Consider the following 25,080-nt stretch of genomic DNA (forward strand, 5'->3'; position numbering starts at 1 on the left):
ACCAGTGCTTGCCCATGGCAGTGCACAGCCAGACATTGCTGGTTCTTTTGATTAGTCCTTAGGGTACCATTATGAGCTCTATGAAAGAGATTTCTCTAGTCGCCCATTAGGAATGGTGCTGCCTTACACAACTGTGAATACAGTGGTACCTCGGTTTTTGAACGTAATCCATTCCAGACAGTTCGACCTCTGAAATGTTTGAAAACCAAGGTGTGGTTTCCAACAGCTAGGCCTCCAGATCTTGCACTCAGCGGACGCCACGTGGCATGTTCGACTTCTGAGGAGTGTTCAAAAACCGAAGCATTTACTTCCGGGTTTATGGTGTTCGTAAACTGAAATGTTCGTCATTGGAGACATTTGAAAACTGAGGTACCACTGTATTAGGGGATGTCACTCTTACCCCGTACTCCAGTTTGACAAAGCAATAATAATTTCAGATGGTCTAGATTTAGCAAGAGACTCGTGCTAGTTCAGACCAGGAGCAAAACAACTATTCTTGTACATTGGAGAAGGCAAGACTAAACTTTCTAAAGACTATTAAGGTTGTACTGAAACCTGTCCTCTCACCCACTACTCTTGCAGGAGGCCTGTTGCCAGACAGGTGAAATGACAGTGAGACAAACACTTTGCTCTCAGGGCAACAGGAGAGAGTATGGACAAATTGCAATTCAACTTCAGCAGAGGGCACTGTTTTCCTGCAGGTTCACATAAGCAAACAGCAAAGTTTGGATGAAACAGCTCAGTTATTTTGCACCAGCAAGGTGTCATTCAAAAGCTCATGGCCTGTAAGCCATAGTTTAATTTGTTTTTAAAGAAGCTATTGGGCATTAGTTGAGATATATTAAGGTTTCTCCATTCAGCTGCCTGGCCCCTCTAATACCATAGCAGAGAGACCATTTGCTATGGGCCAACACTAACAAGTTGTGGACTGTGATTGTGCCCCAAAAACCCCCAAAGGAACTGAAAGCATCTCCTAATGTCATCTAAGGAAAACCCAAACTCTGAAGGATTAACCAATAGCCATCATTTATATCTGATGCTCAGAAAAAATACCCTTAATTCTATTTATATAGATGTATTTGAAACGTGATTTGAATTTGACGTAATTCAGGTGTAACAAAAGTTTTGTTACCTACCTCTTGAAATGGCGGCTGCACTTCCTGTCCCCTCATTATGACTGCTGATGCCCTTCTGGTCGTTGCAACTATTGATAGGAAACCACCCTCTAACCACCCCTCTGTCCAGCCCGACAGCATCATTCCCCACACAAGCCAAGGGCACATTCCGATATACCCCACCCAGACAAACCCAACAGATCGCTGTGGCTCCTGTTTATCGATCATTGTTTTTATATATAAATATAATTCCATTTAAATAAGATCTTATTTTACAGCAATTGGAAAACAAACCATCAACGCCAACGGAAAAAACAACAACCAAAGAGAGAGAGAGAGAGAGAAGGAAATGAGCATGGAGCCTGTGGCTGCTCCGGAGGGCCGGCCGGAGGTAGTTGCTGAGTCGTAACACTGTTTCTCTGCTGGGCTGGGGAGGAGGAATCACAGAGGGCAGTTAGGGGGTTTAGTTCACAGCAAAGTGGGCTCCCTGTGCCCTCCACCCTGCCCTACACGGAGCTCTCGTCCAGCTTTTCTACCAGCTGCGTGTGTTTCCGCTTCTCCAGGATCTTGCTCAGCTCCTCTGTGAAGGAGTTGTAGAGCGGAGAGGTGCACGGCTCCTCATTCTGCCGCAGGAGCATGTAGCTGTTCCCGTTCATCTTGCGCAGCATGCTGGGCAAAGTGGTGATGCCGTTGGTGAACTCTGCAGGGAGCGGAGGAGGGGGTGGCGGTGGGATGGGGAGCGTTTCCTTGGAGGGCGACGGCACGGTGGGGGCTTCCCCGGGGATGATTTGCAGGCAGCCGTCCAGGTAGGTGCCCGGGTCCTCCTCCTCGTCCTCCTCCCCTCCTTTGCCCAGGCAATTGGAAGAGACCGTCTGCAGCTCCACGCTGGGTGCCTGGGGGACCCCCAGGCTGTACTTACCCCTCCGCTTCTGCAGGCAGGAGACATAGAGCAGCACGACGCTAAGCACCAGGCACAGCCCCCCCAGCAGCGTGATGACGGCAATGTAGATGAACCTCACATCCCCGTAAGTGGCACTGGCGGCGTGCCAGTACGGGTGCGACACGGTGGATGCCTGCTGTGGCACTCGCTGCTCAGGGAGCACGTTCAGGCTGTAAGCAGCCACCAGGGCCTGGAGGCCGTTCTCCTCCGCGTAGCAGCGGTATTCCCCGCTGTGCTCCGGCTGGGTGTCCGTTACCAGCAGCCCATCCACCCCGAGGCGGAAGCGGCCCTGTCCGTCCTCCGCCAGCACTTTGGTGCCGTTCACCAGCCAGGTCGCCCGGGCCAGGTTGGACATCTGCTCGCAAGGCAGGAGTACATCATCACCACACAGCACTGTCCGGTTCTTCTGCATGGGTGTGGCTGCAGGAGACACAAACACACGTAGTAAGCACCAAATTGCTGCCCTACCTGAGCCGCAACAATTCAGGTGTCAGACTGGAGTGCCAGTTAATACTCTGGAAGAGGCACTCTGGGCTCTCCAGCTGAGGGGGATGGGACACCCAAAAGGTTTGGGGAGGGTTGTTTTATTTTTAAAAGCGAAAGCGCTCTTTAAAAGTACAGATAATAAAGGGAATCTGAGGCCAGGCTCTAAAAAGCTTAGATCCCTTAGTTGGGATAGGCACAGCCCCTATAGTGAGTGGTTAGTATTCAGAACTGTCCCATAGAACATCCCTCATTCATGGCTCTCTCTTCCCTCATTCCCTTACTCCACCCTACTGCGAAAACAATGAGTGAAAGAATAATTTTGATAAAACAAAAGCCCACAATGCAAAGAAATGTATGTTGTCCTACTTAATTTGCACTACTTTGTGTCCATAATCTTCTGGTTTTTCTGTTGTTGTTTTACATAACCCTGTGCTGGAAATACTCTATTAATTAAGGAAAACAAACTTTGATCTGGGTGGGAAGAAGGGAAGCTTGCTCCTCTTGCAAGCAAAGGTTGGAAACAGATGAACAATTCCCCTTAGGAAGGAATCATTATCCATTCTCTCAACCCAGAGCACCGGACCAAGGTAGCAGAGGCAAGGCTCCGTTGGCTTCCAGAAGGGGCAGTATCAGAATCTTACCCTGGGCAGAGTCGTTCGAGCAGCCCACATTGCCATGCACAATGTCCTGGATCAGCAGACTCCTAAGCCAATATAAGCAAAACCTTGATCAGCTGGGAAAAGGCAGCAGCACAAAAATACTCAATCTCACCGGCATGCAGCACATACCTGATGAAATTTGTGGGTATTAATACACTTGTGGGCAGAATCTGACATGCTCCAGCAGGCACGCCTCCCCAGCATAAGCACCCCAAAATGCACAGCTGCACAATATCTAATACACAAACTGCAGGCTTTGCTGAAACCTCCCGAGTCACCTGCATATGTCACCTCACACAAGGGCACGTGCACAGCCAGCAGACAATTCCAGCGACAAAATACAGAGGTCTTCAGCATGATCCCTTTAATTAGAGTATGGAGCTATGGCTGCTCAGCTGTAGTCCAGGCCTTAAAGAGAAGGTATTACTAAGGAAGACCCAATCTGAGTCCAAGCTTGCAGGGGGTGGGTGGGGACACACACACAATGTAAAGCTTGTTTATTTAAATAGGCTTTCAGTGAGTTCCTATGGGCTTTAGCAACCTATAGGATTTAGCTACCTGCCCTATCTATACATTTATGCTGTGATTCTTGTAATGGATTTATATTTTAGCGTGCACACACTCAAAACTTTCATTGCTGTAAAGCATGTAAATTTTATGAAATATATTCTTATTACTGACCGCTGACTACAGCTTCTTAGATATCCTGCAAAATCAGAATCCACTAAACCTAACCCGTTTTGTATGAGACAGAGAGTCGCCCTGATATGTTTAAAGCCAAATAACAGGGGTGTCCTGTCAAATGCCCACTTTCAATAGGGAGGGATAGAGTGAAGGAATGTTGTTAAGTCTCAAACAAGCACAAACTAATACTCCATTGATCCAATAAACCTCAATGTAGGATAGGTCTCAATGCAGAAGCACATTAGTGGTGCCTCAACAGAGCCCCAGCTTCACCAAGTGTTGGCGAACATTGGTCTTGGATGCAAGCTGCATGCATGCATTACTCATATGTAGGACGTGCCTGAGTACAGACCAGAGTGGGGAGCACATGTTTAACCCACCTCAAGTCTTCTTTTCTTCAATAGCTGCATTGAGCATGGTCAATGTATGAGCTCCTCCTTGCCTGCAGGGCATCTGCCTGACTGGGACATCCAGGCAACTTGGTGTCCCAGTCATGTGGAGTTCCAGCAGGAGCTCACACATTGGCTGCTTTAGTCGGACAAACACACCCAATGGGAAGTTGTTTAAAAACAACAACCAAATATCCAGCATTTGGGGAATGAACAGGGTAGGTTTAAAAGTATCGCCCTGCTCCAGTTTGTGCACAAGTACAGTGGTACCTTGGGTTACAGACGCTTCAGGTTACAGACTCCGCTAACCCAGAAATAGTACCTCGGGTTAAGAACTTTGCTTCAGGATGAGAACAGAAATCGTGCTCCGGCAGCGCAGCAGCAGCGAGAGGCCCCATTAGCTAAAGTGGTGCTTCAGGTTAAGAACAGTTTCAGTTAAGAACAGACCTCCGGAACGAATTAAGTTCTTAACCCAAGGTATCACTGTAACACGTACACAGTGTTATATACACTTCCAGGTCTTTGTAGTCAGTTTTCAATTACCTGTCCAGCATCTCGGCTACTTCTCTGCAGGTCTCACCATCCCAGCCACAGTATGGGTCTCGGGCCAGGATACAATCAAAGCAGGAGACATAGCGCTTGCAGGAGGAAAATGGTAACTGCAGGATTCCACTCTGAGCCCCCACATACAGACTCCTCTGCAAAGAGAGAAAAGACAGGACATGCACTCAGGGAAAGGCAGGGAACTGAAACATCCAATTAACTGTTGAAAGGCAATGTAAGGTGCAATGCTTCAAGGCCCAGGTTAATTACTGTATTTTTCCATGTAGAAGACTAGGTTTTTTAACCAAAAAATGAGGTTTAAAATTGGAGATCGTCTAATACATGGGTAGTGCTGAGGGGTGTTTTCTTAATTTGGAGTTCCCAAAAACAGGGAGCGTCTTCTACATGGGGGCATCTTATACACGGAAAAACACAGTATTATTTTTCTTACATTCATATCTTGCCTTTCTTCTGCCATTGTTCCCAGGTAGCCACTCTCCCAGGTGCTGACTGGACCTACCTCACTTCAGCAAGGTGGTGGCTTTCAGACCATACCTTGGAATAACTTAAAAGGCAGAACTGGAAGCCAGGATTTTTATAGAAGCTGGGCTCAGCTATAGCTGGTACATTCAATATCATGTGTTGGTAACAGGTAGCTTCAGCACCAGTGTTTGACCAGCAGAGGGAAGCAGGGAACCAGAGTAAGTCACTGGGGTCACCCTGCAGCCATTTATCCTTCCCAGCTCAAGGCTATCCTACTGATTTGCTGCCTCTCCAAAGCCACCCTAACATCAAAAAAAGTCTGAGGGCAGAGTTGCATTCCCCACTGACCACTCGGAGGGAGATGCTTGAAATGAAAGAGAAAGAACAAAGGCCAGGAAAAGTCCCTCCTTGAGTCCCATCTACATTATTTCCTTTTAACAGCAGCATGACATGTAGGCGTTTGCCTGGCTAAGCTTTCTCCACCCTTTTTATCTCCAAGCCAGGAAAAACACAACCAACTAAATATTTGCATGTCTGGCTGATGGTTAATGCAAGGAACTGGGGCAGAGCCAGTAAAAAACAAAAAAGTGGCAGTCCTAGAAAAAGAGCCCAAAGAGAAAGCAGGAAGGGTGTTAGCCCATGTGGTACCCTCCATATGTAGCTGCACTGCAACTCCTGTGACCCCCAGCACACGGTCAGTGGTCAAGGATGATGGGAATTGTAGTCTTAACAAGATCCAGAGGAGCCTGCAGAACCACACATGACTGCACATATTATAGTACTAAAATATCATCCCACCTGCAGTACATCACACAAGTTCCCCTGACAGCTGTACCAGGGAGACATAAACCTGCACGGTCACACTGAGAAAGGAACTGGGGACTGAGCTGCAAATAGGGCTGCTGCTGTTTTGCCTGATGGGAACTGAAGAATTCAACAGATGCAGCATTTGCTAGGATGGAGGTTCTTATGTAGTGATTTCCCCCCCTCCTGCTTGTCATCATAGAGGCACAAAGCATATTGGCTGGAAGACCTTGCAAGCCTTTTCCCACCTGGCCTGTGAGGGTGGGGTCTGGATCAGTTGAGGCTGCTGAACAGACTCTTGGGCTGGGGTATTTTGTTGCTGGGGGGGGGGGGTTTGTTGCTGTTGATTTTTGTGTATCTTTATTTTAGACCTTGTGATTTATGTGGAAATTGTTCAGCTTGGTTGTGTATTTTTTGATGTTTTGTTTATTTATGACTTCTTTCGTTATGCTGAATTTATGTCGTAAGCCGCCTTGAGCATGGCTTGGATGGTGAAAAGGCGGCATGCAAATTATGCATACAGAATTGAATCTGTTCAGTCACAAAAAATGGCAGACCTTCCTGGGAGCTGGAAAGGGAAGCTTTTAAACTTGTGCAGCTTTGCAAGGAATGTGGAGGAACAAGCTCCAGACTGCTGAGCAAAGGGCTCCAACGAGGCAGGACAGCGCATGACAGGGCCTTTGGACACTGGGTGGGAACCACCTTAGCTACAGGCAAAGCCAAATAAACACCCTCGAGGCACAGTTTTATTGAGGGCTGCCTATTGGCAGAGACTGCACAGAGTCAGAATACATAAGAAAAACACCACCCACGTTCCACAAGCTTATGATTTTTTTTCCTTCCAAGGTGAAAGGTGTAAAGGGGAACCACACCTTGACAGAGCGTTTGCTAATATGGATAGTTCTTTCCTGTTACAGTGGTATGAAGAAAAGGTGACTATCTTACAACTTTGGTAGAGAGAAGTGTGCAGGACATAGGTTAGCAATGAAGTCCAGACTATCCTGAATTGGTTCTCCAGCTGACATAGGCCTGTTCCCAACATTTGTTTACTGCACCCTTGTTGGTGCTTTGCTTTTTCACAGTGCATGTGTGCCTTCACCAAGAGCATTTGGGTGGGGTCTGAAGCCACATGTACCTGCTTTTTAGAGATGACAAGGTTCTCCACAGGCTGGGGGGCTTTGAAGACCTGGATCTCCTCGATGATGTGGACCATGGAACCAATGACCACAGCCTTGTGAATCCAGCCATTACCTGTTAAAGGGGAGTAAACATTAAAAAGGCAATTTCGAACACAGTCTCATACTTGACATCAGTCATGCAGGCAAAATTCAAGGTGCTAGCCCTGTGTAGGGTCTGGTTGGCAAGTGAGAGGATCTGTCTACTTCCAGATTTACAAAAAGCCTAGGTGTGCCTGAACACTGTAGAGCCAGTCTATGCTGCAGGACAACAGTTTTGTCACTTCTTTTCCTGTTCTTTTCCTCTCCCCAGAATAATGGGATTTGTAGTTCTGAGAGAAGTTCAACTGAATTCTAAACAGGCACAAAGTTGTAACTGCCCAAGTTCCATAGTGGAACTTCACTGGCAATCATGAAGCCATCACTCCCTTTCTCAGAGCAATTTTCCAGAACTGATTTGATGCTGGGGTTTTGTCATCAAAAAAGCATCACTTGGAGTAGAACTTAAGAGGAATATAACCTTTTATGTTTGAGAGAGACAAAAACCCACAAAGCCTGCCTAAGTGACGGAAAAGGGGCAAAGAAGAACAGATAATCAACCTTTGATTCTCTGTGTCCTTTGAAGAGCAAAAGCCAGAAAAAACCTGTTTACAGGTATGTCTGTTTGCAGCTTAGTAGTGTTAAGCACAGCATAGTAGCTGTCAATTAGAACTGAGTGGCACTGGAACAGCTTGGGGAAAGGGAGGCTCTGCGGCATACAGAAACCCCAACTGTGTCTCCTTAAAAAAACACAGGTTTGGAAAGCTTAGAAAGCATAATAGGTTTGCACTCTTTGTCTCCTCTACATTCCGATACAAGGTTGAGAGGGGTGAGAACAACGAGTAACCTCCCTAGATGTGTGTTCTGTCCTAACAGATGAGGACACACAGACACTTAGATATGCGTGGGGAATGCAAACACACCTACCCGTTCCCAAGAAGAGCATGTCATACACTCGCCCATCCAGGGCTCGGACTCTGTCTACAGCTACTTGGGTATAAACCGCATTTTTCTTCACCAACAGGGGGACTCCATCCGCAGGCTTCACCTCTTCATACATCAGTGGATGGAGCTTGATAAAATCCAGCACACCATTGGGCAGGTCCTGGGAGGTGTTGTAGCCATTCTTGCGAGCCCGACTGGTGATGCACTGCAGAGGAGAAATGGGTGTTATTTGCACACCTAGCTTCAAGATGCTTCTGGTCTTCAGCTCCCATTATCCTTGACCTTTGGCCAAGCTAGCTGAGACTGATGGAAGCTGGGGTCCAACAACAGCTGGAGGACCACAGGTTCTCCACCCCTGCTCTAACAGCTAAAGCATATAAACAAATACCCTTTCTGATACACCAGTTGTCAGGCTTGTTGTATTTCAATCTGCAGGTAAGAGACTGAACACAACCCTACATGCAACTCAAACCTAGAATGCCTGTGAAAAGCCTAACTGGAGCATCTTCTACTTTTCTGCTGGTATGGATTTTTTTTGGGTAGGGGAGCCCTCAGCCTTCACCCTCAGTATGAAATGGTGCGTATTAGTCTGTTTTAGTTATGAGCACTCTTGTGTTCCTTGGGTGGAAGAGAGTGCCTCCCGCCTCCTTTATCTGAGACAAGAGGCAAAGTAAGATGTTATTTATTTATGCTATTCTATGCATGAGTCACCTAATAAAAAACTGTTCTCTAGGTGACATGCACCCAGACAAATAGATAAAATTAAAATGAACAGCAAAACTATAAATCAGAAAAACCAACACAGCAGTAGATAAAATCCAGCCATAAAGTCTGACACTGATTAAAACCTCCAGCACCAACCCAACAAAACTCAGGTTCAAAAACTAAAAGCCAGCCATTATTCCGAACTGACTTAAATATAATATTATCAATGATGTTTAAGGGTTATTAAGTTGGGTAAGTAACTTACTGATCCTGGCCGGGGCACTGGCACCTCCCCAGTGTACTGGGACCACTTGCGGGAGGAGTCCTGGTATTCCATGTAAGTCCCTTCGAAGGCTGCCCGCACTTCAGAGATGTTGTACCGGCAGATGGCAGACACCTCCATGCTCCTCCTGAAAGACATGGTGACATGGTCATAGCACAGGACCAGAGCCTTCCACTTCTTGCTAATTCCTCTGGGTCCACAGAAACCAGACATAGGAAACCTGTGGTGCTCCAGATACTGCTGTACTCTTTAACTCCCATCAGCCCCAAGCAGCATGGTCAGTGGGCAGAGATGATGGGAGAGCCACATGCTCCCCACCCTCAACATAAAACGATCCTTGTAGCACTATAGGGCCGCAAGGAATCTGAAGATCATCTGGTTTGACCAATAGGGAACAGGTTTCATGAACTAAACCCAGATGGCTCAACAAAGTCTATGACACTGCATGTTGGAGGAGAATGCGATAAATCCTGGGTATCGTCACCAGTACACTTGACTTACAGGGAAATTATTCTCCCATTCCAGATAAATGGATTAGATAGAGCCTAAGATTGGATAATACCTGGCCCATGAATGAAGCATCCCTGCCCTTCTCTGCAGAAAATATTTCTTGTTTCAGGGACAGGCAGTAGCCTTAAAAAAAAAAAAAAAAGGCCACAAGATCAGCTGCAAAATCTATCTTGGCTGTGGAGAGTTAGGTCATGACTACAGGGTTCTTAAGTCTAGCAGTTAGCAGCAGTTGTTTCTACCAGTAAGGCAGCATTCTAGCAACCTTTTTCTCAAGCAGTTGGCTGCCCAGGCACTGCCACTTTGTAGGGACTATACCTAGAACTTTCTAATGCAGGGGTAGACAACCTAAGGCCCGTGGGCTGGATCGCCTTCTCAATCCGGCCCGCAGACGGTCCGGGAATCAGCGTGTTTTTATATGAGTAGAATGTGTGCTTTTATTTAAAATGCATCTCTGGGTTATTTGTGGGGCATAGGAATTCATTCATATATTTTTTTCAAAATATAGTCTGGCCCACCACATGGCCTGAGGGACAGTGGACCTGCCCACTGCTGAAAAAGGTTGCTGACCCCCACTCTGTTTTGGCAGAATGTCAGTGGGGCCAGACTAGCAGCCTTTGGTAAGGGAGAACAGAAGAAGCAATTCAGGAGTGAGTAGCTGCTAGGTGACTGGAGTGGAGATAGAGAAACACGCATATGTAAAAGTTTTAAAATGTTTTACACATTTATATTAAAAGTAATTGAACAAGTTATTTTAAAAAGCATGAGCAGCTGATGGTACAAACAGTTCTTATATACCTCACTATAGATCTGGAGTGTCCAGATCCACAAGAGGATGGGGCTTCTGTAAGTTTAATGGTTGTATAGAAGAGGGAGTTTCAGCAACTACACCTCCTGAATTTCCCTCTTCTACTCAACAGTTAAAAGCGCAGTTGTTCTGTCCTCCTGTGCATCTGGCCAGCAAGGCACTGTCATCCACTACCCAAGACTCCACTTGCCTCTGAGAGCCTTTGCTTGAGGCAGCCAAAAGCTCTGGTGCCATAAACTGTGCAAAGGTCTGAGTGACAGGGCAACACCTTTAATCCCTTTCACTCTCTGCTGCCAGGCAGAGCTTGGAAGAGTAATCAGTCCTTGCACCAAGATGAAATGGCTCACTTGAGTTCCCTATGCAGAAGGCTTGTGCAGCTGCTGGAGAGCCAGCAGAATTTCCCCCAGATATGCTTGTGCCCCCCACCCCCACCCCTTTGTTGGGAGGCTGTATCTGAGCTGCTGTTTAAAATTTTCTGCAATGCCCCCCAATGCAGTACTGCTCTGAATCATTATGGGCCCAGCTGCTCAGCACTGCATTGCAGTGGTGCTGCCTGGTACTTGCTACCCCATTGCCACTGCCGAGTAGGTCTGCTGGGGCCTGCCAGCTGGCACTCTGGCCTTTAAAACCTGGAGCCAGTCCTGGTATTGTGTATCTGAACAAGACTATCTCTCAGGGTCCCTGCCCTCTCTTTGCAGCTGTATCCCCAGCATTGTTTTATTCTCTCTATAAACCGCTTTGAGTATTTTTTTTTCTTTCAATAATCTAGTGATGTATACATTTAAATAAATCATTAAATAAATAAATAAAATCACACCTGTCCTTGCTACCACTTACTGGCTATCATTGCGTCTGTCTTCCTGCTATCCCTCCATGAACTTCCAGCCAGTATTTGGAAAATGTTACCTTGCACCTGTGTGGCCTTTCTGCATGAGAGATACTGGACTTGGGGGGGGGGGGAGTCTGGATTCACCATCAGACAGGGGGAAGTCCACCTGCCCCAGGCAGCAGATTTTGGAGGTACCATTAAACAACAGCAAATTGCTGTCACAGTAGCAACATTTATATCTTCATTCTCAAACGCCAAAATATTTTGGGCCATCTCCAACTGGACTCCTTTATCCCTGTAGTGTTAATTCATGCTGATGCTTGCAAATGCTTGCTTCTCCTGCTGGACTTTGTGGTGTATGATGAGTTCTTATTTTTGCACTCCTCCCTGGATTTGGCAGGGGTCTCCTTCACGCACCCTGCTCTCTGAAATTCTTCTCAGTGCAAAGCCAGATCAAGAGAATAGATTCCGAGTAAGTGGTAGCTTTTGCTTCTGTGACAAATGAGCCAAATGACTTTCTGTCACGAGCAGGATATTCCTGTGTAATCCTGGAGGTTTCCTCATTTCCTGTCATTCTGTGGGGAAGACTGTCAGCCCTGCAAAGCCCCCTGGTTTTCCTTCATCGTCACATAATAACAACAACCAGCTGCCACTTCTGCCCCAGTTCTGTCTCTTTAACCATTCCCCTGACATCCCCGAAAAGGCCACATGCAAAATACCCTGTACGTTCTCAATAGCCTTTGAGATGTAACGGCCAGTGCTCATTAATAAATGCCTCTGATGTTCCGCTACCCTCTCATGAGGATGGTAGCTCAGTGGGTGCCATCTTGCTGCCAGTGTGAACCTTCCACTTGATAAATGTTACAAGCAGAAAGCTACTAATTAGCCGAGGACAACTTGTTAAAATTCATGCTACCATTAAAAACTAACAGGAAATGCAAAAGGCTGGCTATGACTTCAGATTGGGCTCAGTCCACAGTGAAGTCGCACAGCGCCTATTGCTGTGGTTAAAATCCGTATGGCGAACAGTTTGGCCCTTGCTCCCAATTAAGCCAAAGTGAGCCCTTCCAAAATGCTAAGCTGACTCCCCTTCCCATCCCACACCACCTCCTGCATAAGCAGCTATTATTAATCTATTCTACGGATGCTCACCAATAGGACTTTTGTCTCACAAAGTGCTCGGAGTGTCCCATCTGTTCCTTGCCCTCAGCAAGAAATGCTCAGGCAAACTGAATCAGTCACAAGTGCCAAAATACTTACAAGGGCAAGGAAGATTTTGCTGGCAACCAAACTGAAAGCCTCCATCTACCATCACACCACTGACTGGAGCTCAGGTGGGATGAAAGCATCAGTGGACCCCGTCCAGCTTAAAAGCACAGGCAGGCCAGCCTTGGAAACAGAGGGGCAAGCCTCCTGCCTCACTCAGAAGCAGAGGGCAAAAGTATCTGAGAATATAGCAGGTGGTACTGGCAGAGCCAGCACAGTCTTAGCAGCTGAAAGCCTCTTTACTCTGAGGACCAACTGACAATGGCCTTCTTTCCATTCAATGCAAGTTGACTTTCCTTTGGTGTCTTTTATGAGGCTTTGAACAGTGTGGCGTATGTTTGGATTGTGCCGCAACAGGCACTGAAGTGGGGTGAATCCATACCTGTTGCCTTGGAATACAGAGACTGAACCAATTTGCCCAAGTGAATGCAGATGCTCCCTGGAATGCTGAAATGTGCAAGGCCAGGTTCCCTTGCTTGAACAGCCTATCTGTTTTTTTGTGTGTGTCCTGCACCATACTGCAAGTCAAGTTCTGCAATGCAGCAGGCAGGAGATTGAGAACCACATTCGGTACTCAAGGGTACCGTGACACGTCCTGCGCTGTGTTCTGTACCATTACCTAATAATCCCTAGCATTTAGTTTGTCTTTTTTGCTGGTGGCAGCACATGGAACTTGTGTAATTCAATGGACTCCATGTATCTTTTCGGAATGGTTACAGTTACTTGAGTACCCAACACACAGTTAGCATGCTTGGCTTACCACTGTGCTGATAAAGTGAATGTTGCATAGAAGACGGTGCTCCTCCAGTCGCCACCATCCAGACTGAAAACATCCTTCAGTACCTCATAGTAAGGAACATAGCAGGCCAACCTTGCTTTCATGAAGGATGTCCATTTCCTCTGGAGAATCTTCTTGCCACCAATATCATTCTGGAATGCAGAAAAAGAAAGAGAGGCAGAGGCTAAAGCCAAGTCCCAATTCAGTTTATATCTGTTAGGCAAAGCCAAGCACAAGGCCAACTCTGATTCCAATACAATGGAAAGGTCCCATCTGAACAGTTTCACCATGCATGAAAAGCCCAAGGACAGTGGGGGAGGGAAGCACAAATGAACAATCAATAGTTTTGTGGCTCCTTGAAGACCATTTTATTATGGCACAAGTTTTCATGGACTATGTTCGGCTTCATATATTTTATGAAGCGGACTATAGGTCCACAAAAGCTTATGTCATAATAAATGTGTTTGTCTTTGATGTGCCTCAAGGCTCTTTGTTGGTTTTGCTGCAAGAGGTCTACCCCTGTGGAAACTGTGGGCATAAACAAGGGGAATTCTATATATAAACAGAACGTTCTGCACTAATGTTGGTTTTGCTCCAAGCTGGGACCAAGATCTTCTAGGATGGCTCTGACTCATCTTCAGTTGGAGCTTTACTGAAACAGATCAGCAGCTTCTAAACATTTAAATCAAAACCATTTAAATGAACATCATTTGGGAACTACATGGGTCTGCTTATGGCATCTGAAAACAACCACCTATTAACAAACCAGGATTAACAACTTAGTTCACTCTAGGAAAGGCTCAATACTTTTTCAAAATTACTGTAAAACGAGCCCCTGAACATCTCTCAGTGCTATAATAGGGTAACTAATCTGGGCTGATCTTTCTGAAAGCAAGTGTTTCTGCCTCCCTGTGAGTCAAACACAGCAAGACCAGTGTTTGGAGGAGGATTGAGAGAGGCCTGATCACCCCTCCCCTCCCCCCCCCCGTAGTGACAAAACCCAGCGATCAGAGCACAATGCCAAGGGAGCTTGTGTATTCCGGATAAGACCGTTCTCCTTCCAAGATGCAACTGAAGCCTCAGGCCCTGGAGAAAACAAGCAACACCTGATGCCAAAGACACAGGGCTCTGGGTGTAATGGCGCACATCCCTTTCACAAGCGGTTGGCGCTAATCTCCCTTGTTGCTTTGTTTCTGTTCGTAAGAACCTGGTTTCCAATTTGATTGTACATAGCTTTAACATCCTGCTGCTGACTCTTGTTTCTGCCTCCCTCCCAGCGCTTTCTCCCTGGGAACATACTTATGTGCAGTAATCAAATAGCCTCTTAACCTTGTGATCAGGCACACATCTCAAGCTCCTTAAATCTCTCGTGGCCAAGCTCACTCTCCCATTCCTCTCTCTCTCTCTCCCTGCCTGCTCCAATTTGCTGCTGCTGCTGCTGCCCTGGTTACAAGGACTGAGGTATAACCAGCCAAGGTGACTGATGCATAAATTCAGAGCCACAAGCAGAGTCATGGATGCTCCCAGGGCCCAGAACCATCTGTCAGAACAGCTGAAAGATGGATCCCATGCAGCCTTGTTGACTCTGCCCTGCCCTCACTTAGATGCACTTGGAATACTCTGGCTTTCAAGCCACCGAGGCTTGCATTCATAAGAGGTTGGGGGTGGGCAGCATAGCCTCCGTGGGAACGTGGGTTTCACTGCAATGCCCTGGGCAGAGCTGGCAGCACCCAGAGGAGAACCAGTGGAAGGACTTCTGCTTTGACAAGCCTCTCTCTCAAAAACCTTGTGAGCACCAACTCCAGTGCTAACTGCCGCAGTCACTAGAGTGATAGGGCTCATTCTGGGGCCAAGGGCACCTTGCCATGAGCGCAGACAGAAGCCTGTATCACCTCTATCTGAGCTATTTGTGCTCTGGCATCACATGCAGAAGAGATTCAGTGCTCGTCCTTGCAGTATACTGCAGTTGGTTTGGTTAGCCCTTTTCATTTATCACATTTGCATCCCTCCCCCCCCCCCAGGCCTGCCTCCACCCTCAAGGCAAGGGCAAAACTAGGTTTTCTTTCACCCGGGTTTAAGACCCAGTTTGGCACTCCCCATGTGCATTTGTGTATACACACACACACACACACACAAACAAACAAAGACACATGCTGAGATCCTCAATGGTGCCCCTCTGGAGGTTTCACCCGGGATAAAAAAATCTAGCTAGCTTCCCCCGCACTGGAGCTATAGCTCTTCTCAAGGAGTGCCCAAGGGACTATTTGACATTATCCTTGCAACAGCCCTGTGAGATAGGCCAGGTTCAGAGTCAGGGACTCTAAAGTTTTCTGGCTGAGCAGGAAACCTAGGTTTTCTATCCCAAGCACGTGTGTTTCCTCCTAAGTCCCACTGAACTTGGTGAGGCTTATTTCTGGGTAAACATGTTGGGGTTGCTGTATTTTGAGTGGGGGGGAGAGACACATTTGCCGACATCTGCTTTTAACTATGGATCGCTATGACCACTCTACCCATGAAAAAGAGGATGTGTCCTGGAAAAAGAGGACATATGGCAACCCTAGTTAGGATCATACTGCAAATCTCCCTGGTCCAAACTCAGCCCTCTGTACAACACTGTCTCTTCCTTTCATTTTGGATGCTTTGTGGCACCTAAGCACCAGTAGCTAATTTTGCTACAGCAGTGAACAACACAAAGGGGCTGTAAAGGGGTTTTAGCCATGGACACTACCCATCTCAAGAGACGCAACAGGGTAATCAGGATAGAACAGTAATAGGCTAACAGGGATAATCATGGTTATATTTGCCACAGATAAAACTTGTGAATAAGGCTTTGCAATCTAGAACTTGAGCAATAAAGGGCTTGGCAGCGTGCAAAGGGAATCTACAGGTGGCTGAAGCAAAGCACCAGGTCCATGCAGGGCTAAAGCTGAGGCTCAAGCCTCCACAGCTACATACTGGGTGACCAAACTGCACTTCAGCCTGGCACCTCTCAAGTTGCTCTGTGCACTGCACCCCATCAGGATCTTGCTTAAGAAGTGGCCCTGCTCCCTTCAGTCAAATATTCAACTCTAGTTTTAACTGAAGATACACACCAGGCCTGAGCATCACCTGCCAGCACATGCAGCATTCAGGTGCAAAAGCAAGCTGCATCTGCTGAATTTCTCTCTCACGCACAACTATTAAATGTGCAGGAGCCATATGGTCACCCTACCAGGAAAAAGGGCCTTTGGGTCTTCATTCATTCATTCATTCATTCATAACTTGGATGAGTTACTACCTCTCCCTATAGCCTTTCTTGGGGTGACTGATTCATATATATGAGCTGCCTGAGCCTCTTTATACATAATGTCAGAGATGGGTGTGTGTGCATAATTCAGATTTTGAATTTTTAACATTTGAGGTATTCTGTCCCATGCAAGGCTGGCTCTATGTTCAAGATCCCCAGGTGCCATTATCCAATGTTTGGGCACTTGGGCAGCCAAGCACCTGGAGTTTTTCTAGTGTTGCTTGATGATACTTATCTGCATAGCCTAGTTCTTTTTCTTTGAATGTAGAAAGTCAGCCATGTGTCCCTAAAGGTCCAGTGTATAAACACCACTTCAAGAGTAATGTTTTTGTTTGACCTTTCTGAACTGTTATTTTTAAAAAAGACTGGAAATGACTTGTTCAAAAATTGTTTAGATTTCTATATTGCCAAGCCCTGGGAGAGAAGAAAAAGAAAAGACGGGAGGGGGGGGACCTACATATACTTTTGCAAGGGATAAAGCTGTCAAAATAGAACAGGGAGAAACAGCTGGGGGGGGACCCTTGCCTAGGATTACATCCTTGATGCAAAGCTTACCCCCAAAATTCCTTTTAACCCAAGATATCAGGATGTCCTGCAAGAGATCTTCCATGACACATCTCATTTGATCCCAAGCTCCCTTTTCAATTAATGACACCGTAACTATAGGGCTTAGAGGGGCATTTTTAAATGAGGAGAAAGAGTCTCCCCACTACCACCAAGCACTCCTAGATAAAATTCTGAATTAATCCTCCTGGTGCCCTTCAGCACACTCAAGCTTTTCCCAACACACCAATCTCTTTACCTTGCACACTCGAGCCACCCTGGCTACTCTGGGCACTTGTGCCTTGTCAAATACAGAAGTGCTCTCCTCTCCTGCTCTCTCGGTGAAGAAGTAGTAGATCTTGTCATCATCGCCCACAGGGTTGCGCACACTCTCCCTGACCAGCACGGAGGCCACAAACTCAGCATCTGAAAACACCAAGGAGAGAGGGAAAGGGTTGGCACAATATTTAGGAGAGAGCTACCAAAGGAGGCACTAGATGGTGTTCACACAGCAACTCTAAATGATCTCAAGCCTGGGTGTCATGGCTATGGGATAGGTCACAGAGAGGGGAACTAGGAACAAACTGGGTTCAGATCTATCCAGGAGTCAGTTAGGCTCCTTCCTGCAGTGGAATAGGACACGCTCTGGCTTCAGAGTTGGGAAGAGTACAGCCACTACCTAGGGCCTTACAAACACAAGACTTCCTCCACCTCCAGTGTGGGAAGAGACAAGAGATCCCAGAGGTACTGCTCTGGGATTAGTGGGGCTTACCATTCAACCAGTGCAAGGGGGATTCTTCAGTCTTCAGAATCCTCTGGTGCCTGTTGCGTCGGATGTCTGGCAGGCTGCGGAATTCGTAGCGCGTTGCCGTATATAAACTGCCATCTGCGAGACAATGCAGCAAAAGTAGTAAGGAAAGGCCAGTTTTCTGAATGGTTTTGCTCATGGATGTGTCTGATCAATATCCCTCTAATAAAGCTTGGCCCAAAAGGCTTCTTTCCTTGTTAAGCTAACCCTTCTGCACCTGCTCTAAGCAGGAAGAGCACACCCTTGATAACAACCACACACCCGCTCCCGAGATTTATTGACTTTGGCCATTGTGTGTGCCGGTGCCTAATAACTCCCTTACAGAGCTAGGTACCAAGAGAGCATTCGAGGAATAACCAGAGCATCACCTACCCATGAATTCCCTGTCATTTTGTCATGCGGCAGCACCTGGTTGGTTTATGACTCCGGCCACATTTAGAGTGGAAGAGAAGCAGCCGCACCAGGTGGCTAGAGAGGCCGAGGTGCTGCACAGGCAGGGAGATTACAGCTGCTCTGACATCAAAAAGAGCAAGGAAACTTAAGTGCTGGAAGGGATGGGGGAGATGGAGATGCAGTGGGCCCTCAGGATGACGAGCGAGCATGGTCTTCCTCTGGAGCACCACACCCCCACTCAAAGGAGGCACTGCCTGCTCTTCCCACTCCAGCTGGATTCCAAGCCGAACTGTTATACGGAGGAGAAAGCACATACATACCCACAATGAGACCTGTGTAGCCCCGGGCGGGGTCGTAAGGGCATTTTTCCTTCCCTTCCTCAAAGTGAGAGGGCAGTGTGAACTTGTTGGTATCCTGCAGAACACAAAGAGAAGAAACAGATCAACCTCTGGGCAGGGGATCATAGGATTTGCTTGCATCCATTAAAGTAATCAATACCTCTGATGATCCTGAAGACCAAAGGCCTCCACTTGGAAACAAACAAGTAGGACAGTTCTTTCAGAGGGAAGAGAAGAGACAGGTCTTCAGGGCCCGTCAGATCCTGCTCTCCAAAGGTAACAATGGAATGCTTTTTGTGGCAAAGACTCTCATTCCTTCACAACCCTCATTGCCCAAGGGTCTCCCACTGAGCTGAAGTTCCAGTAGTGCTGATTGCTAGGTCTAGGCCACATCCACACTGTACATTTAAAAGCACAGTTGTTTTTTCTCAGCACTTAGTTGACGATTCCGCAGTAATCTTCATATAGGTTGGTGGTATTATGCCCAATGTTCAGACGAGAGGTCAAGGTTCAGAGAACAACAGCTTAGCTCAGATGAGCCAACAAATTCAAGGATGAGCTGAGATGTGAATCAGGGACTGCCAGCTCGTTACTCATGCTCTGGGCATTACAACTTGTTGCCATTTTTATATCATTATCTTCACAACAATCTCTGGAGATCACCCACTGGGCTGCCACAAGCATGGAAGTTCAAGGCTTAGCACAGATCTAAAACCAACATCTGCCACTTCCAAAACACTGTGCTCTGCATCACACTGATTTAGAAACCTGCATGAGTACCATCACAATGTACGCAACAGAATCTGGATGTTTGGTGAAATATTTATTTATATGCCACCTTTCCACAGTGAGCTGTGCCCAAAGTGGCTTACCACAAATACACACTTATCTTAATTCAAAGCATTGAGGTGGTGATAAACTGTGTCCAGTTGCTTCAGTTTCTATTTTGGACAATCAAACCATCCAATTCTCCACTAAGAATATAAACAGTCCTTTGTTTTATGTGTGCTTCTTTCATGTTTGATTCCTCCCCCCACCCCATCCCATTTAAGCTGGTGTCAGTGAAGGAAGTGTGTTTACACTGAAACGCAAACACTGATGAGAATGCATCATAGCTTTATTCCAACTTCATGGAAATGTTTTCACTGATCTCTGCCTTTCCTTTCCTAAAATAACTTCAGTAACTCCCTCTGATTATAAAAGGAATCCAAATACCAAGCGCCAAAGAAGAAGCCTGATCCTATGTATGCTTGTTCAGATTTAAAGTCTTGATATCTATGTGACCAATGGAGCAAGTTAAGTGTGCATGTCAGACAACTCCAATTACTGAACCACCAACTGGCTCCCAGGTGCAATTCAAGGTGCTGGTTTTCACCATAAAGCCCTAAATAGATGGGACCAAGATAACTCAAGCACTGCTGCCTCCCACCTGAACCTGCTCAATTTCACCAGTCTTTGGAGGAGATCCTGTTCAATTTTCCATTTGTAGGGTAGCCCTCTGTTGTACAAAACAAGCCAGGGATCAGGTCCAAATCTTATTATTTCATTTTTTAGTGATTCAGGGGCTTCAGTCAGTTGGATCTGAACTTTTAGCTAAAAGAAGCAGGACCATTTCTGGGATAGGATTCTGAATAAACTATAATTCTTGGCTCCGGGTGTGGTGTGCAGTTCAAAGTGCAAACTAACCTGGCTGAGCAGTTTGTACAAACATGGATCCCAATATATAGACACTGAACTCTGAGCCTCAGCTTAGTGCTGACCCAAGATAAGGCAGGTGAGCACAGAGAACTTCTTGCCTTTCACCAGTCCATGAAGACCTCCAGGTTTTGGCAGACTGTGTTTGTGTGTGTTTTAGCATCAGTCTGAATCTAATGTTGTTACTGGGTTTTCTTTCTTTTTGGTCTTCCCACTGGCTTTACATTTTGCTGCTGCTTTGGTTTTCTCTTACGTTGTTTTCTTGTTAGAGTTAATCTTTATTTTATTTTTGCTTCTCTGCTGGTCACCATTTGATATTTTTTGAAAAGCAAGGTAGATAGCAAAAGATAAAGAGGACTGTAGTTGATTGCAGCATTCCAACAGCAGAGAGTAGCAGAACCTGCTGCTGGCTAACAAATGGCACCTTTTCCTGCTGTTCATAGAATCCATAGATCAGTCAAAAATACTGGGCTCTTTTCCAAACAACTTATTTCCAGCAGGAGACTAATGCTTTGGAGGGTGCTCAGATGAGAGCACCAGGCACTTGTGGAGGGTTTGTTTGTAAAGAAAAGAGCAGGAATGCAGGGAATTCTTTAACAGTTTTGAGAACAGGTATTATAAAGAAAACCCATGCTCGGGGGGGGGGGGGCACAGAGGAAATTATTAAACCATCAGTGATGGATGGTACTGATGGCTTTTTTAAAAAGTGAACAACTCTACCGGCAAAGCAAAGAACAATAAAGAAGAGGTGGATGAAGGGGCTGCTAAACAGCAAAGTCTGTGAGGGTAGCTGTCCTTCAGGAGCCTCTTATGGCCCAATCACTATCAGAACAGGTAGGCTTTGGGTGTGATTCAGAGATAATGGATATAAAAAAAGGAGGCAGCTTGTGTGGAAAATGTCTTGGCCAGAGCAGATTTTCAACCCTAACTGATGGATTTAAGCCTTTAGTTAGGCAGAGATGAGGCTAATGCTATCAATGTGTTCTCTTTCAAGCTGCCCGGCTTGCTTTGGAAAGGAGACCTCTGGGACAAGCTTCACAAAGCCCAGCTATTTTGAAGAAGCTATTCAAAGGTCACACATGTATCACAGTTTAAGCTGAGGCTGGGGTAGCGTCACTGTAACTGGTTCTAACCCAAGTGTATTTTACACAGAGATGTAGGAAGAGAGGCAATTGGGCAGTGAAGCTAAAAATGGCATGCAGAAATGTGGCAAGGCACAAAAATGAGCACAAGATAGATGAGGCTGTCCAGGGCAAGCTCTGGATTATAGAAAATGTTATTAAAATAGAAGATGATCCATCTAAATGACTGTTTGAACAGGTGACAGGTATCTAGAGGCTGCAAATTGAGGGGGGAGGGGGAACAGCACCTTTGTTAGCCAGTATAGACGATTAGTTCAATGAAGGATGTTACCTCCTTGTTTCTATGACTGCTGCGACTCTGGGGAGCAACATGTTTCGAAGAATGAGGGCTGGTGGGACTCTGACATCCTGCATAAACATGCTGAGGAACTAGTACAGAGAGGTTCTCTAGCCAATGTGATCAATCTAAAGGTGGAACGGCCAAATTAGACTACAGAATCAATCACAATGTTCTTTGTCCAGCATGACCAATAGTTGATGCCACTGGTTTTATAATCTCTCTTCCTGAAAATATGGCCACTCTTTAACTCTGGAAGAGCTAACACTTTATTTCCCAGAGAGATGTTCAATTATTATTTGACAAATTTATCTAAAATATCATGTGTTGGTGTCAATGACAAAAGACTACATACTTGCTTTCTGATCTTTGACCCTAACACTCAAAACATCACAATAATAGCTACCTGCTACATTACTGGAATTCTAAGGTTGCATTCTTAAATAAATTTACTTAGGAGTGAGCAGCATTGATCTGTATGAGACTTTGTTCTGAGCAAACTTACAAAGGATTGCATTGTTAAGTGTGGCATGAGAATCAATAATTAAATAAAAAATAAACTTGGGGGGGGGGACAATCATTGGCAAAGCCAAACCTGGACATTCTCCTATTGGTGGTCTAGCCCTGGAAAGTGAAATTGCACTAGGTTGGCTCCAACAATTAGTTTTGGAACAAAATAGTAAGCCTTAGCTTTTTGACTCTGCTGCTTTAAGCATGATGCAGGAAACACTACTGGGTGGTAGAGGAAAGTTCAAATAAGTCACTTGCAGTATTGGCAACAGAGCAGAAGTATGAGTTTAAAGTCCTCGATCATCAGAATAAATGGTGAGTTGCCTAAACTGACAAGGTTCTCCCCACATACATCACTAGTAGGGCGATGTGCCTCAGGTAGGAGGCATTGCCATCACCGAAAGGGTACAGTTTGCCCCTCTGCTCTTTTTTATTGCTTTCCTTTTATTAATGTCTGCCTTCGTAAAACGAGAGGCTTGTACACAAATTAACAAACTGCAGACACTTTTTACTAAAGTCCCATCTTGCCCCAAATCCAAAAAAGGGAGGCAGGAGGAGGAGGTCCATCATACAGCTCCAAAGCTGTGTGTGCGTTTGGGTCTGAACATACATCAAGAACCATTTAAAAAGGTAAAGGACCCCTGACAGTTAAGTCCAGTCACAAATGACTCTGGGGTTGTGGCGCTCCCAAGGCTCAATGGTTTAGACCACAGCACCACCTGGTTTAGACCACAGCGCCACATGGTTCCCTAAAGAACCATTACCTTGCAACAAAAACAAATGCTTCAGGAAAGATGGGTTCTGCTAACTGAGAAACAGCTTCATAATAACACCTCCATTATCACCCCAAATTGCCTGCAAAGCTCTTTAAATGGCTTGCTTATCAAAGCTCCTTTGTGTATCCAGCCGCTAGCTTACACTGATGATGATTTTCTATTGTATTTCTAGTATGAATGTGTATCTAGTGCAAGTGTGTATTCTTACCCTCCCACCAAGGAGCTCAGGATGGTGTGTATACAAGGAGCCCAGGCTGACCTTTAACCCCTCACAACAATGCCACAAGGTAGTCCATCTGAGAAAGAGTGACTTCCTAAGATCATTCATGAACCACATGGCTGAGTAGGGATTTTAACCCTGGGGCAGGAGTCACCTAACCAGCACTATAAGTGGACTTCTGCTTGCATAACAGGGCTTTCTCCTCCACCTCCCTCCATGTGCCCCCCAATTGACTCTGGGTCTGGAGAACCCCCACAGCAGCACGCGGGGGGGGGGCAGTTGTCATTAGCAAAGCTTGCACAGATGAAACAACTGGAAGAGTGCAATGCAGAATTCCACCCGATTTCCCAGGTTCCAGTCCAATATTCTATTCACTATGCCAAACAGCAGGAAAGCATCCCAATGTTAACACATTGAATGTGAATTTAAAGGAATGAAAGAAAGGCATTCTTATGCTTCTCAGGGTCTGCCTATGATGAAAGACAAGATGCCACCCCCCTCCCATGTAGAGAAGCAGAGTCGAATGACAGTTGAATCTTATTTCCAGACTGGCACTGGGCACACACAGTTCTGTCCTCCACAGAGGGGAACAGGGGGAAGGGGCTGCTGTCATAGAAATTTGTATGATTATATATTAAAAACTAATATAGAAATTTAATAAATAAATAAATAAATAAATAAATAAATAAATAATCAGTGCCCCCACACTAGGCCACCTGAGATGGTTCTCTCATTGCCTAATGGTGGGGTTGGCCTTTTCCTTTAGTTCTTTATGCAGACAGTATGTTAGCAAACCCATGGGCAAGGCACCTTAAAGCATCAGTCCAGGTTCTTAGGCTTCCCAGAAATCAACAGCCAGCCTTGGAGAACAAAACACCAGGAAGAGAGAGCCTCCCCACACATTTCCCTCCTTCTGGCAGGCAGTAAAAATTTGTTCTGGTCTTCATGACCTTTCCGTTCCTTGGCAGGAATTACTGACACAGGAGCCAGGATTTGGGATTGGTTTGTTGTCCTGGATACCTGCCTATAGAGTTCATCTACAACCAGTTCCATGTGCAGAAAAGTTAATCTGAGTGATTTTCAGTTGGTTTCTGACTGGCTAATAATATTGCACAGCTTCTGGAACCAAATAATATTGCACAGCTTCTGGAACCAAAGGGCATGGCTGACATCTGCCTGTCAGTCAGTTTCAGTGCAAAGAGGGACTCCCAACAAGGCAGTGGAGGAGATTCTTTTGCTTCTTTTACTCACAATGTATGTGCAGAGCGGGTGGAAGGCATATGTGCCACAGGCATACAGGTGGGTTGTGTTCAGCCGTTGCAAAAGCTTGACATGGTTGTAACACTCTGTCTGCAAAAGAGGAAGGGAGGGTGTCATTTGCACAAGAGTCCTGACAATGGCCTGTTCATCAGCTACAGGCACAAACAGGTCAGAAGCGAAGGAACAGAGACAAAAAGGCAGAGACTTATGGAGCACATACCTTGTTGTTTTTGCCCTTTTTCAAGCAGTCTCCCCGCTTCTCAGGAGAGGCTTCCCAATCAATCTACAAAGTTAAACACAAAGCAGGATCATTATTCACTGGGGCATCCCAGCCCAGGAAATAGTGGTGGAGCGTGACATTAAGAAGCAAGCCCCGTGAAACTCACAAGAGCTC

At 46.1% G+C, this 25,080-nt stretch overlaps 1 protein-coding gene across 5 annotated transcripts in view; it reads right to left on the reverse strand.

The window, feature by feature from the left end:
• Window positions 1-1,486: 1,486 nt before the first annotated feature.
• Window positions 1,487-25,080, reverse strand: part of SEMA4G (semaphorin 4G) — a 94,295-nt gene continuing 70,701 nt past the window's right edge. For all 5 annotated transcript variants that reach the window (XM_081912271.1, XM_081912275.1, XM_081912273.1 and 2 more), the window contains 12 exons: window positions 24,907-24,969; window positions 24,678-24,776; window positions 18,789-18,882; window positions 18,040-18,153; window positions 17,527-17,693; window positions 13,421-13,590; window positions 9,233-9,377; window positions 8,245-8,467; window positions 7,239-7,354; window positions 4,817-4,971; window positions 3,183-3,244; window positions 1,487-2,475 (listed from right to left, as the gene is read on the reverse strand). In XM_081912271.1, coding sequence (XP_081768397.1) covers window positions 1,622-2,475; window positions 3,183-3,244; window positions 4,817-4,971; window positions 7,239-7,354; window positions 8,245-8,467; window positions 9,233-9,377; window positions 13,421-13,590; window positions 17,527-17,693; window positions 18,040-18,153; window positions 18,789-18,882; window positions 24,678-24,776; window positions 24,907-24,969 — 2,262 coding nt within the window. In that variant the 3' untranslated portion in view covers window positions 1,487-1,621. The remainder of the gene's footprint in view (window positions 2,476-3,182; window positions 3,245-4,816; window positions 4,972-7,238; window positions 7,355-8,244; window positions 8,468-9,232; window positions 9,378-13,420; window positions 13,591-17,526; window positions 17,694-18,039; window positions 18,154-18,788; window positions 18,883-24,677; window positions 24,777-24,906; window positions 24,970-25,080) is intronic.

This window comes from Podarcis melisellensis (genome assembly GCF_964234715.1).
Source record: "Podarcis melisellensis genome assembly, chromosome: 5".
NCBI classification, from domain to species: domain Eukaryota; kingdom Metazoa; phylum Chordata; class Lepidosauria; order Squamata; family Lacertidae; genus Podarcis; species Podarcis melisellensis.